The sequence below is a fragment of the Polypterus senegalus genome, chromosome 6 (genome assembly GCF_016835505.1).
Source record: "Polypterus senegalus isolate Bchr_013 chromosome 6, ASM1683550v1, whole genome shotgun sequence".
Taxonomy (NCBI): Eukaryota; Metazoa; Chordata; class Cladistia; order Polypteriformes; family Polypteridae; genus Polypterus; species Polypterus senegalus.
This window is the reverse complement of record NC_053159.1, coordinates 125,019,085-125,035,721: the sequence shown is the minus strand read 5'-3', so window position 1 is coordinate 125,035,721 and position 16,637 is coordinate 125,019,085. Positions and strand designations below refer to the sequence as shown.

The following is a 16,637-nucleotide window of genomic DNA, read 5'->3' as shown; positions in this document are numbered from 1 at the left end:
GCTCAAGAAACTTGTATTTGTATAGGTTGTTTACAGTGTCAGGTTAATGGTGGGTTGAAATTGTGTCATCTTAAATTGCTATTGTCTTGTATTCCATGTTTTAATCTAACCGAAGTCAATTATGCTATGTTGCACATGCTAGCAATGAAGTGATTCTGATTGAATGTAAGAATCCCCTCAGATGTTTTTTATTCGCCTCTGCAACAATTCTGTTGTATGGCGTATACCTCGGTTACTAGTAAAATTCGAACAATAATTGTATAGTGTCGATTGTTTTCAGTTTTATTATCTTTTTGTCTGGTGAAAAAGAAAAAAAACTCACTGTTAAACGTTTCTGCTCTATAACCTTTCTGCTACCTAGAAAATAAACGCCTTACCGTATAAAGCGGAAGTCTAGGGGACACCAATTTGGCAGAAGCAATGGGAAATGTTGTTTTTATGCGAAGGGAAGAAACTACTGTTAGGCAGATACGTTTAGTGGAAAACCACATTTACCAGAATGCACCGCGGTGAACTGGAGTCCTCTAGTGATTGGCGCTCAAATCGAAGCTGTTTTCCAGGTTGACCGGCATCGGAATCCTCCGTTTACAGCAGTTCTGCGGCCGGGTCGTGAATGTGTTTGAATCTTCCTTACACCCTGCATCCCTGTTAACGGTAAATGAAAGTGTTTTTTGTTATGTCAGTGTTGATTAGGCCACCCAGAACTGCTACGTGTCTTTGCCGTAGTCTTGTCTGAGGCGATACAAGAAATTGCTTAAGGTGCAGGAAGCAATTGGCTGGACAAGCCATAAGTCAAACTCAGTCCTGGGGACTCCATGTGGCTATAGGTTTTTATTTCAACCACATTCAGTGATAATAATTGAGCTCATTTAATTAGCTGGTATTTTTTTCTAATTTTCCTCTCATTTTGCTTTCAGAAAAGCACATCAATATGATTTTAATTTTTTAAAACATTTAGAAATATTTCTGTTTTTTGCTATAGCTTTGAATGCTTAACTCACTTTTCTTGTTTTCCTGTTATTTGGTCCCTTTTGTGTGGTTTGTTCCCTTCATTATATCCTGTTAATTACAATTACAATTAAAATAAAGCAGGGCAAACAAACACTGAAAGAGGAAAGGCTGCAACTACTCAGCGTCAGACCCACTGACTGCTAACTAGTAAATAATGGGTTAAGTAACAGAACACCTGGAAAAGCAGGATGAAAGTATTGTTAAAAAAAAAAAACACAAAAAAACACTATTATCCCCATATAACTGCTTAGTACATTTTGATAATTCACCAAACATTGTTTTGTAATTTCTACGTTGATCCCAAAACATGAACTTGGGGAACAGTTTACTTAATTAGTCTAGGGTGTCCAATTAAAAGCTGAAGTTATTTGAAACAAACACCTACAGCCACTCGGGGTCCCAGGGCTGAGTTTGCAAATCTCCGCTGTAGATCACAGAAAAGAGAGTTCTACAAGAATGATTAAAATCACAGTATAAATATAGTGAATCATTATTTCACGGTTAATAGAAATACACTAACAAAAACCTAAAGATTGAATTAATTAAATGAGATTTAAGAACGTCTTGAGACAATTTTATACAAGGGAAATAATAACAATTTATTATGTATGCAAATATTCAGACAGTTGAGGTATAAATCTCAGGAATCAACAACTTCCCTGAAGTAACAGAAACAGCATCCCAAACCTGCACAACTGCAGCGTACATCATTCACAATAGCAAGTACGCTTCGGGAGGACTAGCTCCCCACCTTTATTACCAACATTACTGAAGCTCCATCAAAACTAAATGCCTCATGCAGTGAAGAGTCCAGATATAGTGCTCCCTAACACGTCAGTGGTTTTCTCAGTCATGCTGTTAGCTGTCATATTGTTTGTATCCTCAAACCCACTAGCTTGCTCTTTTAATAATGCCTGCTTGAGTAAAGCGAATGCACACAGCCACAAGCTCTCCTTTTGAAACACCTTTACATTCATCAACAATAGTGGCATAATAGGTATTAGGATATTCATGATTTTTTTTACATTTTTTATAAGAGTTGGGAAGCACCAGACTCAAGTAATCACTTTGTATATCAGAGCTCATCATTTTTTGCATCTTTTTTTGGCAGTTTTCTTAAGGTGATTCTTAATTTCAGAATTATACTTAGCTAGCAATTTAAACAGTTCTAAAAAAATACGTTGGTTTAGTGCCTCATCAGTTTCTCAGTGCCCACACAATGGGATCTTATTTGGCATAAAATACTATGAAGTCATGAACCATGTTAATCTGTGCATGGTTTCTTTTTACAAAATGTTATCTCTGTTTAGATGATTTAAAATTGATTTTCTTTATTTTTATGCATCTACCTGTATTTATGAAGTCGTGCTTTCACATTTTTATATGGTTTACTAATCTGTGCTCTTATTTATACAACTTTGCATAGACTTGATCATGAAAATATGCATATGCCAAAAAAATCTAATTTATCAAACCTGGCATAGGCACATTTCTATGCAGCTTACCCTTTATAAATCACAATCATCTTGTAAATGTACACACGTGAGTGTGCATCGAATCTTGCCTTGTTGCCTCCCTGAAACAACCTTACATGAACCATGTTAATCTACCTCATACATATGCAATTACAATGCTGCTGAATTTATTGGCTGGTCATCAGCCACCCTTTTGACGCATGTTCCATTCCTTTGAGTCCCATGCTGCACTTCGCAACTGAACAGGCAAGAGCAGGTTTGTCAAGAGCATTATAGTGCCTGTCTTCTGAATTCTGGAGTTTGGAAAAAGGCGTAAGACACTAGCATCTCATTGGGTATCCACTGTCACCTAGTACACGTAATGACAGGATTGCTGTTACAATCAATAGCATAATCCTTATGAAAAACCAGACGTTCAGCCAGTTACCTTGCGTCTGCCAAAGCTACTTTAACTCAAAATAAATGAATCATGGGTTGATCCTGGCCACAGAACCACAATGTCAGGTCTGTTCTTGGCATCACAAATGACTTGTGTGTTAATATAATATCTCTGCTTACAGTTAACAAAGGCACTTTCATTCTAAGTGCTCTTTTTGCAATGTGAGTGCAATATAGTGCTCCAATTGCATTAGGAAAACCAAACACTGTTGCATGTTGTTTTTTATGTTGGCAAAACAACTTATGTGTTATGTATGTATACCCACGCCATACAAAAACTGAATATAGCAATTCATTGGTCAGTTAATGGCTTTAAGCAGAGCAGGCATGATGGAGTGATGGTTGGTTGAGATATTACTGACCTATCGGCCAGTTCCCAGAGAGGTGACAATAGGTAGCCAGTATTATCTGAGGAATACACAAAAAAGTCCTTCAGTGCAAATATGCAGGATTGTCCCAACTAAGAGAACTAAAACAGTTTCTGTACACATCGTATTCAGCACTTATAAGGTTTTAATATGTTTGTCAAGTCAATGCACATAACAGCAGCTTGGTGATGTGAATTATTATATGCCTAAGTCTTCATTTAGCTGGTTTGACTGCATTTTCCTACATGATGAAAGGTGTCATCGTTTCACAGTTTCTCTGAAATGCTGTGTACTGATAAGTCAGAGCATAAGATAACAATAGTGTGACTTTACCTGCACATTTTAAAGTGATTCATTTAAGATTTTTTAGTATTTAATCAACATTGACTACAGTGTCTTTTAAGCAGGTAAAAAATAATTCTTCATTATTTGGGTTGGCCAGGCTTCTCAGTTTGGGCTCCTGGATGACCCATTTTCCCTTTTAACTTCATTCCTGACTCATTATATATTACAAAGGAAATGTGACTCTTTGTTAAAGAGGAGAAACTCTCCACAGCCTATTTGAATTCAGTACAGGTTCATGCGGGCACAGTATCTATATAGGCAGAAAGGAGTGGCCCTGAGTATTATTGCCTTTTGGCTACCAAAGGTGGCATGGGATGTAATTGTACATATATACATCATCATATCTTTTTAATTTAATTGAGGTTTGCAGGTGCTGGAGCCTATTCAGGTGGCACTAGGTGCAAGTCCATCATAGGAACCACACTGACACTCATATTCACATAGTAGCCACTTTGGAATCCCCAGTTCACCAAAGCTGAAAGTCTTGGAGATGTGGAAGGAAGAGCCACATATGCACGCAGAGGAGATTCAGATTTTGCAAAGACAATGACCAGGTTTAGGATTCAAACACAAGATGTCATGGAATGACACCGTAATTTTAGTGTTTTTCAAAAATTCTCCTCTGGCTGCAGGTTTTTGTTAAAAGTTGTTTTTCGATTAGAGATCTGTTTTAGATCTAATTGACCTCAGTGTGAACACGTTGATCCCCAAATACATATGCATGACACATGCACTTATCCATGACCCTGCTCTGGATAAGTGGGTTAGAAGAATGGATGGATGGATGAACAGTCACATTGTTTAATTAGCTGGCCTGTTTTCTTCTGTTACTCTTCTTTTAAAAAAGAGCAGTAAGAGTTACATTTATACACAATTTAGAAATTTTACTGCTTTTGCCATAGTTGTTGATTTTTAACTCTCTTTTGCCGTTATCTTGTTAATACATTTTCTGTACTGTAGAGTTTGCTCCTTAATTGTATGCTAATAATAGGAGTTACCAATGAGGGAAGTAGACACCAGGGCAGATGACATTGTATGTTAAATAGCTGTAATTCCATTAGTTACAGACCTACTGGCATGGTCATTAGTAAATAATGGCTTAAAATGGTCAAAACCCCTTGAAAAGTGGAATGAAGATCATAATGATAATAATGGAAACTTTGAAAACCACGAGGAAATAAAAACAAAACTATGTCCATCTAAGATGAATACTGTAAATGCTTGCTACATTCCAATAACATTTGGCAAACCCAGTTTTGAAATTTTTGCTTCTAAATTTTTCATTTTGCTGTGTTGTTTGTCCTGCAAACTACAAGTCATTTTGCACATACAGTACCTAGCTGGATCTTTGTCATCATGCTGCTATTGCTGGCATAGTCAGTTGAATTGATTTCTGTTTAGGTTTAAATACTTGCTTTATACCTTTTCTTCTTTTCAGCTGTTTTCAAATACCATTCCAAGTATCCCCTTCATGTATGAGTGGTTTTGTTTTTAACTATTTAATACAACTTTGACAAATCTAGCATCCATACGTTTTGGCATATGTTCCTTCCAGAAAATTATCTTGGAGCTTTGGCATCAGACAGTCTTGTTAAAATGTGGAAACAGTGAGCCATGTAAAGTGTAGCAGTTGTATCATGATATGTGTTCTATAGTGGCAAATGCATAAGTGTCACTGTAACACAAGAAAACTGCAGTGTTGAACTGCCCAGGCATTGCATATTGCATTGTTCACGGCAGGCACTAAATGATCTTAAATAAATTTAAGAAATCTAGTAAACCACTACATACTTCTTTAGTACTATTTTTTTTTTTTACTTATTACATTCACTCTGTATCTCAATTCCAGTTTTTTCACTCATGAATTAGATCTGATCTTTTCAGAGCAGTATGTAGAGCAAAAGAAAGCATTGAAACAGGACTTTTCAGATAGGATTTAGACCAGTTTCATATGTGGAACAAAATCCCAAACAGATATGTGCAACTTGGATGTGACCTAAGTTCAAATGGTGGAATTAGGAATTTTCTGGAACTTTACAGATGATGGTACACTAATTTTACATCAGCGTGGAAAAGATGGATTATAATAGGAATTTAGTGTGCCAATGGAAAGAAAGTAAGGTGGTGGACCTAATAAAAATTTGTTGTGCCTGTCACCAGCCAAACCCAATTGCTAAGTGTTCTCAAATTCAAATGGTGCATATTTTTTCAAGAGAGTCTTGTGAACATTGACATAAGTAATCAAACATCTCCCACAACCAGTTTTTTCATCAGGCATCCACATTTCATACTCTGTCATATTCACAGGTTTCTCCAAACAAAGGTGACAGTAATAAATTTGCTCAAGTTGGCAACTGCAACATTTCATTATCTGTTTCTCTTACTTCCCATTATGACTAATATACATACAGTATGTCCTGAAATAAAAAATGTATTAAGCAGCACAACAGCCAGCATTCCGTTTGTGTTTATAATAGTCTATTAGGTCACATCTCTTTAACAAATTTGATTTTGTTAAATTTCCACATGTTGGGCACACTCATATTGTATTTCAATTGCGTTCAGACTAATTTGAACATTCAAATAAAACTAGGTTATGATCCAGAAATTAGAATTGTGTTATTTCTCTCTGCAGCATGAACATATCACAAGTTCTCACAAGAACATTTTTTGAGCCCCTTCAGAGCTCATTATTTCACATCTTGTGTTTGCTGTTTTCTTATAGTTGAATATAGTAGCAAATGTTTATCAAGAAAAAATAATGCAGGTGAAATGCAGTCTTGTGTACTTGTTAATGATTTGTTTCTTTTTTCTTAATATTAATCTTAGTTTGCTCCAAGTAAATACAGCATGGAAGATGTTAAATATGATATTTTAACATACCTTCCAGTAAAAAGATTTTATAAAGTGTTCAATCATTGCTACAAGTGATCCTGTATATCTCTGAAACAATGAAAATGTGTAATCATAAACAAGACTAAACTCCAGCCTTCAACATGCAGTGCTTCTAGTTAATAATAAAAATAAGTGATCTGGATAGGAATGTAAAAAAAAAAACAAGCTGGGTAAGTTTACAGATGATACAAATCTAGGTGGACTGGCAGATACTCTAGAATCTGTTGAAACCTTATGGGGTTTTTGGATAGCATACAGGCTTGAGCAGATTTTGGCCAATGAAATTTAATGTAAGTATGTAATGTAAGTGAAACTACACATAAGAAAGTAAAAACGTTAGATTTGAATACTCAATAGGAGGTCTGAAACTTGAAAGTACTGCTTATGAGAAGATCTCGCCACTTTCAACTTCCAGTGTTCAGAACCCATTAAGAAAGCTGAAAGAATATTGGGTTATATACAGTAGAGTAGCACAATATGTAGAGCAAATTAGAAGGTTATATTTCTTCTTTATAATGCACTGATAAGTCCTCACCTGGGGTACTGCATGTAGTTTTGGTATCTGACCTACAAAAAAGACATAGCAGTGCTAGAAAAGGTCCAGAGAAGAGCATCGAGGCTGTCTCCAGGGCTACAGGATGAGTTATGAGAAAAGATTAAACTTGAACTTTTACTATTTAGGCAAACAGAAACTAAGAGGTGACATGTTTGAATTGTTTAAAATTATGAAAGAAATTAGCACAGTATATCCAGGCTATTTAACAGGAACATTGGGACACGGTTGCAATCTTGTTAAAGATAAATTTTGCACTAGTTAAGTTTTTCTTGAGACAAAGAACCACAGACATGGTATAAGTTACCAAGTAATGTGGTAGACATTCAGGAACATTTAAAACTTGACTCAATGTTATTTTGGAGGAATTTGGTGGATAGTAGTTGTATACTTTGCTGGGCTGAATGGCCAGTTCTCATCAATATATAGCAAATCATGATATTTGCAGTTCAGTCCCTTAGCTACTCCGGTACAAACAGTATGTTTGATGTTACTATTTATTTGTGACATGGTTTACACAAAGTCTCATAGTTTTGTTTACATTCAATGTATCTAATACTGAAAAAAAAGGATGAAAGCATTTTTGCTTCAAGAGCTCAAGTGTTAGGTGATGCAGAATGCATCAGGAACCTGAAATTAATAGAAGCCTTCTTTCTGCATTATACTGTGCAGTATTGTACAGCAATTCAGAACTAAACACAGAAATCTTAAGAGAACAGGTAACTTTATTGCTGGAATGCATGTAATTCTTCAAGGGCTAATTTAAAATTGCCTTGCACTAGATATGAGCACTGTGATTAATATGTTGACTAAATTCATTGCTTAATTTCCCAGGGACGCAGAAAATGACTTTAGTCTTACCAGCAGTAGCCAAGGAGATACTTGGAGATGTTAAGAAAGCTTATGAGAAAACATCAAAAAGTAAGTAATCAGTCAGCTCTAAGAGTAATTGTTTCCCTCTTTGTTGAGGTAAACAAGAAACTGTTAACTTTCATATCAGCCTGTCTTTTCCACTGCAGCAAATTTCTGAAATCTGTATTGCTGTTTTTTAGGTTAATGATTGAGTATTTTATTATTAAGAAATTAAAAGACCTATGTAGCTTTGAAGTGCAAAGAACCATTATGTAACACAGTTATTATAATAATAAAGCAGTGATGGGAAACCGAAATTACTCATAAAAAGTAAGTGTGGGTTCCAGAATGACATACAGTATGCATAAGTACCACATAATCACTTCTTGCTTATGCAGTTCATTTCACACTTGTCCAGAGGGATATTTTTCATACATGGATTACTCATTTAGCCGGATGTAATTGTTGACGATTTGGGATGATCCTGGATTTGTCATTTTTTCAAAACTCTTGCTGAATGTGTTGTCATAGCAGCACATCCAAATTTTGTTCTGTGTAAACAAGATCAGTGTCTGTGCATGGAATTCATTCAGTCATGGCTTCGCCGTTCATGAATGAGCGACCAATTAATATCGGTGCGCAAATTAGAAGAAGAGAATTTCATATAAAGAGGGTTTTGCATGATCGGCAAGATCCTTTATTGCTCCCGGAGGAAATTCTTTTCGAAAGATACTGCTTTTGCCTTGGGGGAATATTGTACCTCAAAGATTTATTAGCACCTTATATTCAAAGTCAAACTAGTTGAAGTCGGGCTCTCACAACCACGCAGACAGTATGCAGTGCTTTGAGGTTTTTTGCAAGAGGCACTTTTTTTATATACTGTAGGCGATGCAGAAAATCTATGTAAAAGTGCAGTTTGCCAGGCAATTTGTAAAGTCTGTTTGGCTCTGAAATATTCCCTTCGGGTTTTCATAGTGTTTTCTGGACACCTGCTTGTGCAGACAATAAAAGAGGTTTTTCATGCCATTGCAGGTACACAGGCAAAAACACCCACAGTTCTATAAGGAATCTCACAATCAGCCTAACATTTTCATTACCCAGGATTTCCAAATGTGATTGGGGCACATGGGACTGATCAGAGTGGAGTTTGATCAAACATTATTTGGAAAATTTACCTCTCCTCTTGATGATTAATCAGACACAGTGTCTTCATCAAATATTTGAACCTCGACAATATATTGTTGGTCAGACACAGGTTCTAGGGATATGACATTCCCTGCAACTCAGCCAACAAAAAAAGAGGGCTATGTGGAACATACCTATGGCACACATTGAGGACAAATATATGCAGTGACCATCCTTTACCTGAAATGAAGTGACCACTGCATCCTGCCACTGGTTCTGAGGAGTATTTCTTGTACTTCACTTTAACCTGTTCCCATGTTCTCCTTGCGCTCACGTTTGATCTGGAATTATGACATATTTACGGTCTCTAAATTCGATGTGGAAATGGCATTTGTGGATTTTTTTTAACAGTCAAAAAAAGAAGCTTTATTCTCCCTAGGTGCCCTTATTGAAATATGATTTCATTAAAATGGACCCAGTTACGTTAGAAGAACCAGAAGCTGATGCAAATTGCCTTTTTATGTTAGCAAAAACATGTTACGCTTTAGGTATGTGCACCCGCACCATGCAGAATCTGGACATAGCATTTCGTTGGATGGTTAAATGCTTATAGCTCAGCTAGCATAAAGGAATGAAGCCTGGCTCAGAAATTCTTGACCTGTCTGCTAGCCAGGTAGTCGAAAGAAAAAATAACACAACCGAGATCTTTAGTGCAGTGGCTTTCTCAAAAAGGAACTAAATTATAGTCTGTACATCGTATTTATTTTTATTTATCTATTTTATCAAGAGTGTTGTCATTCCCCAGTTTCTCCAAAATGTTGCCTACGCATAGGTCAGAGTTGCTGTACATACCATATATGGAATTTTTCTTTTATGAATCCCAGTGTTTGTGTGGGAAGTTAGTTATGCACGTTTTGAACCTCTTTTTGTATGTGTATAAATTTTGTATAAATCAGGCTCCTGGATAGAGTGCTAGCCCACCACAGTGTTTGTAAGGCAAAACTCCAAAAGATGCAAACAATAACATTTTCTTTTCCTACTTCAAAAATAAGCATTGAGATTATCAATCTAAATTGTTCTAATATTACAAAGTGTCCCTTGTTAGGCACTCGTGTTCCATTTAGGTTAGGTGCTTACACAAAATAAGTTACCATTTGGTTCTAAGAATGTACTGCAAAATTGGGTTACAAAAACTAAATGTATCTGTCACATGCAAATGAAGCACCCAGGTATTCTTTGAAAGGCCTTGGGAAGAGCAGACACTGTGACTATAACCTTACAGAAAAGTGGATATCACTTTGTGACTTTTGTGAACTAAACTTGGCGTAAAGCCACTGTGGAATATGACCGGGACACAGACAGGCAGACACGTTGTACTCACCCCACACACATTTATTGAGGGTTTCCATTTTACAGAAGTCAGCTCACAAGCCCCAATACCCCACAGTCCAGGCCAACACAACAATGCCTTCTCTCTCGTCTCTTCAGACCGCCTCCTTCTCTCCTCCAGAGACCTTGTCCTTCTTCCACCTGACTCAAGTCCAACTCTGAAGGGAGGCGGCCCCTTTAAATAAGCACACAGATGTGCTCCAGGTGTGTTCCCGGCAATCTCCCACCCATACGCCCCAGTGTGGCGGAAGTGCCGGCTGTCTCCCCAGAAGCACTCCGAGTGTCCCTGTTCCTCTCCCCCCCAGCACTTCCTGGTGTAGCGGAAGTCCTGAAGTCCAGGGTCCTTCAGGTATTGGGGTCCCCCTGGCGGTGACCACAGGCTCCTACAGGGTCGAGCTTCCCAGCTCTTTACGCGTGGACCCCAGGGCGCTCGCCCCCTCGAGGTCTGGAGGAGGCACAAGCCCTCCTCCGGTCTTCTCGGCCGTCCCGACTGGGTACCACCCCCATCCGGGTACCACACCACGCACATTTTCACTGCAGCCTCACACAATGCGTACCCACATTTCTGCTTGGTTTTGGGTCCCCCCTTACGTATGCACATTTCTGCTTAGTTTTGCAAACTGGTGGCACTCAGCGTCAAAGCAGTGCTACTGTTTCTGTGCTCTAATTTTCTTTTTTAGATTCACGTCTGTGATGCGGGTTTTATCAAATACACCGAAATTAATTGCATATCATTTACAAATTTAATTCACTTGATTGTAGTGATTCTGTAACAATATAATAGTGTATAGAATAGCTAAACTTTTCCAAGACATCGCAAATGGAAATAGAAGAGAGCACATATTTATAGATGATGATGACTGGTTTCTAAAGCTAGTTATTTCAATTTCCAAGAGCTATCCTCTTTGAGCTCTGTGGTGAACTGGCGCTGGCTTTACAAAGGCAGACTTTGAGGAGTTTTGCTGTACCTGCTCCTTTGTAAGTTCTGTCCAGTCTTGGGTTTTTAGCTGCAGGAGCTTTTAAATATGAACTTACTGACCAATCCAGTATGTTATAAACATCACCAAGTTGCACCATACCAGCTGTATAGGATGGTGTTATCCACTTGTCATTCAGATAAATAGTATTTCCTTACACTGTAGTTGAACTGGCAAACATAAAAGCACAATTCGCAGCAATGTCTGGTTTTCCAAATGTAATCGGAGCAGACAGCTGCATGCACATTGCTATTACAACAACGCCAACCGTTACATCAGCCAGGGATGAATCACCAAAAGAATGAGCTGACATTATATCATATATAGCTGGAAAACCTATAAAAACAGCAGCGCTGTAGTGAGTCGCCTCAAAGTAAAGAACAGAGAATCAGTTCGTTGTGGTGCTCGGTGCTGTCGCTATGCACCTTCAGAGAATGAATTTGCTTATGTAAATAGTAAATATTTCCACTCTGTTAAGGTGCTGCCCTATAATTCACTGAAAGTGCATCGCAGTGTGCAAGTATGTACCTGAACAGATGCGCTGTGATGAACCTGACCCACCAAATGATCAGCCAGATTGGATAGCATTACAACTTTGTTTGAATGTAATTAGTCAAATATAAAAACAGGTAATCAGAGGCAGCATTTAGTTTTTAACCAATTCATTTAATTTGTGGTCAATATCACGTAGCACAGCCCTTATATTCCTTAGTTCGTTGCCCACATCTCTTACAGCATCCACTGTTGCATTTTGTGACTCCAGAACAGTCTGTCGGCATAGCCAGATGGCCTCTCAGTGGTTTCCAAGGCAGAGGTGTATGTTTAGGCAGCGCCCGAAGGTGTACTTGGCACAGCAGCATCATCATCACCGCCTGACTTTTGCATGGGGGTCAGTTTTCGTAATGTTGTCTGAAACAGAATAAACACACTGTGGGCTGCGACTCACCTTTTCATGTTGACTGTGATATCTAAAAACTTCTTTCTTTCTTTCGGGCACTGTGTGACTTTCTGAACTTGAACTTTCAAGTGTCTCCACCACAATTTTGTTTCTTATACCACTGCGTAAGCTAACAGATAGAGTGTTTGTCCTTGCCTCCATTTCACATTTACTGAAATTCTTCTTTTTTTCCCATGTGCTTTTTCCATTTACTTTATGAACCAAACACTGAGTGGAAGGTGATATTTATATTGATTTATATATTAAAATATTTGAAATTCTGGGAGGAGTCGGGGTGAGGCTGTAGGCACATGTGCTAAATTTCACATTCGTTTGAAGAGGGGAAGTGCATGGAACTAGTTTTTTTTTGTGCATATGTACATTGCCACCTGTGTTCATACACCATGGTTTAGTGTGAATTCTATGCACTGCATTATACATGAGGCCCCTTGAGAGTACCTTCTGACATTTTTTAGTGCATGTGAATGTCACATTATAATTGTTAAAATAAATCCTTCACTAAGTACAAAATCGTTTTCCTCTGTATCTTTTTTAGCTGGACATGAAAAAATACAGAGAACACTGTCGAGGACATTTGCAGTTGTACGTCTACTTCTGTGGGAGAGGTGGCAACATGCAGCTTAGTTCCACTGGAAACCATAGAACAAATTTACGATTGTTTTGTAAATTAAAACCATGGCAAAGAATTAGGAGACGCTATTTAATCTTTCTGAGTAGTCTTTTCTGTATTTGTTTTTTACATTTGCCCTTCTACCCTGTGGTCTCCACATTCCTTTCACATCACTTACAGCCAATTAAATTTTTTCAGTCTTCTTTACAAAATTTTCTCTTTTGTAGCCTTAACTGCTCATCCCTATGCAGGGGGTCCTCTGGTTACCACACAGTTCCGTTCCTACAACAGTGATGTAACCCGAATTTTGGTGCAAGTCGAAACACACCCTAGCCTAAGTAACTTCCCTATCCTAACACATTTGCAAAATCATAATCTAAAACATAAAAACACAATTAAGCCACAGAAAAAGGAAAAGGACATAAATATACTATACTGTACACTGTACTGTAGTAACAGAAAAAAATGACAAAAAAAAAAATCCTTACCTTTATTCCTTCTGATCTCTTTACATTGTCTAATTTCATTTCCATCGTGATGGCTTTCCTTTCCTTTCCTTTTCTTCGAAGCACTACCACCTGAAGAGTCTGACTTTCATTTAGGAGCCATGATAAGGGCCAAAAAGTCGACAAACAAAGCAACATAAGCGGAACACTTCCTCTGTGCGCAGCTGAACTAGTTCGCCCCCGTAGTCTGTAAGTATGACACTAACGGCGTAAGCCAAAACACTTACGTATCAATTTTTTTAAAAGTTTTTATGGGAGTGAGCGTTGTAAACTCGAAACATTGTATGTCGAGACATTGTAACCCGAGCACCCTCTGTACTTAAGACACACCTTTACCATTGGAAAAAATTCTATTTTGTTTTGTTAAAACAAAATATTTAGCTCACAGAGCACACCCACCAGCTTGCTTCCCTCTACTGTTCCTTCAAGTGCACTCTGATAGCACTCCAACCGCCTGCTATAGCCATGCCTTACTTGTTTTTTGTTTTTTTTTTTTTACTTTCAGTCTGCAGTTTCAGAATCTCAGCAGTCTGGGAGAGCTTTTCGTGTTGCTGTCGTACAGGCTCCGTTCAGTTACTGCTCTGCAGACATTACTTGCACACAGCCCTGCCCCTTGGCATCTCGGTTGCAGCTTTACATCAAGAGCAGGCTAATGCAGCTTCTCTGCACCTTTCCCCCCATCCATGATGTTTTGAGCAGCTCTATTTACATACCTCTTGTCAACACTCGGCTCTTGATTTACCCAGCCTTTATGAGATTTTTTTCTGGATCATTGCAGTGTGTTATGACAGTACACATGTGACCAACTAATTAAACTTTGGTGTTTGCGTGACTGCTTAACTGTACCATTTGGAGAAAAAAAATTATGATTTTTCACATTTGAATATTGTTTTAAAATAATAACTCAGATTAAATTATTTAGTTGGAAAAAATTGCACAGGCCTGCAATATAATTTGTTTAAAAATGTACAACAAAATTCTTACAGCTGACACAAACAATATAAACAAAAGACACGGTTTTAGAACACCTCAGTTTTTTCAGTTTTACTTCAAATTTAATCAGCTGAAATGCAATGAATAAACTAAAATGGTGAAAATGTAAGCAGCAAACTGCCAGAGGTTTAAATTTGAATTTTAGATTAGCAAAAACTAAAAAAAAAGAAATTTCAGAATATTATAAAATGGGCCTTCTTCAGGGAACAACTAATAGGTTACAAGCTACAGATGGTATGCAGCAATTAAAATAAATTAAGCCTTGCAAGTTGAAGCAAGCAATTTGAACAGGTATCCCGACTTCTGTTGATTACTTAAGAAAACCCTCTGTCTGTCTTAAAGCAGAGTTGGAATGGACTGTGTTACTATACCCTCTGAAGTACTACTTGGACAGTTTTACACTGTCAAAAGTTGTAAGTTCCAGTGATAATGGCAAGACAACAGCAATTAACAAATAAAGCGAGAGGGAGCATTATTACCCTTAGAAGTGTAGGCCTTTCATGTAGAGAAATTGCAAAAAAAATCAAAGTGTGAGTGAATACAGTATACTACTGAACATTCCAATGGCAATTGGAAACTGGAAGAAACTCTGATAGGAAGAGATCTGGCAGACTCAAAGTCACAACCTGAGGGTCACCAGCTTTATGTGATGGGCGCCTCACAGCACAACAGTTTCAAGCACACCTTAACAGTGGTCGAAAAAAGCAACTCTTAGTTTCTACTGTGAAGAGTGCTACAGATTTGAGAGGGCAAGTGGCAATAGGAAATCCATTCTATAACACTAGAATCCCTGAATCTTATTACTGTATTTTTTTTTTGTTGTCCCTGACCTCCTTAAATTTTCCTGACATACACTAAGAAGCTCGTAGCTTTTGTTTTACAAATGTGTGGTTTAGCAGAACACAACCTGCAATGCCCCCCTCCCCCACCCCATTCAACCAGATGAAGGCTTGCCCTGCTGCAATCCCCACAGCTGACGTCTGTGTTAAAGTGTTTATCTTGTGATTTAAAAGGAATTAAATAGGTAATGAAATACCATGATTTGAAATAGATAGATAGATAGATAGATACCTACATTTCATGAGTATTCTGTGTCTACAAAGATCTGTGTAAATATAGAATGACAGAGGAAATGTGAGGCAAGAAATGCTTAACACACAGCTAAAACAGAAAATGGTTTCATATGTTATAATAATAACAATATAATTTTAACGTGAAGTGTAAGATGTGTGAAGACTGAAGCCCAAATATCCAATGCACATTTTCACAAAAGGTGTAACAAAACAATTACGTTTTTATCCAAGAATATAACCGAAGAAAAAAATTGCTCAAATGAAGCTGAAGCCCAACGATCAGTTGATACAAAGTAAAATATGTTCACATAAGTGTGTGTTTGCGCATTTCATTTTCAACCAGTTGTAACGCTGCTCATTCACAGATAGCGCAGAGGATAAACTACCGCTTAGTTACCTTGAGAAAGAAGTTTGAATCTTGCGTCGTCTTTGCATTTTGCCCTTTGAGTAGCGAGCTGCTATTAATGTTATTAAAATATAAAAAAAAACATACATTTGATGTGAGTCTGTAACATCCTGTGTAAATTTATGATACTTGTAAAAGTTAGCACTGAGGGAATAAAAGCAGACACATAAAGGCAGCTCAGTCATTTCTTCTTGGTTTTTTGTTGACCAAACAGACACCACAGTGTCTGTGGTGGATAACACTTTTCCTTGCTCATGGATATTCACATTAACATGTCATTTGAGCGATTCTTTTATTCAAGAATCCAAGAATAAAACTGAAAAAAAAATCGTTCAAAGAATATGTTGATGTGAATGTCCATGTGTGAGAAAAAATAACATCTTTTTCAAGTACCATAAATTTATAAGGATGTTATAGACTCACATCAAGTTACCAAAAGTTCAAGTTCAGAATGTCACACTGCCAGAAATAAAAAAAGAAGTGATCAAAAATCCAAGTCAAAGTGTAAAGGCGAGTCGTAGCCCACTGTCTGAATAAAAGGTCTATGTTGAGATAAAAGTTGAAATGTCAACTTTAATCTAGAAATTTCCACTTTAATCCCATAGTTTATTTTGTCATTAAAGTAAAACATTGTAAACTTCATCTTCAAATCGAAGAATGTTT

General features: G+C 37.5%; 1 protein-coding gene across 1 annotated transcript in view; it reads left to right on the top strand.

Moving 5' to 3' along the window:
* Positions 1-510: 510 nt before the first annotated feature.
* The window catches only part of zswim7 (zinc finger, SWIM-type containing 7), a 77,302-nt gene continuing 61,175 nt past the window's right edge, over positions 511-16,637 (top strand). The window contains exons 1-2 of the mRNA XM_039757056.1: positions 511-654; positions 7,920-8,006. Of these exons, the coding sequence (XP_039612990.1) occupies positions 7,931-8,006 (76 nt within the window). The 5' untranslated portion in view covers positions 511-654; positions 7,920-7,930. The remainder of the gene's footprint in view (positions 655-7,919; positions 8,007-16,637) is intronic.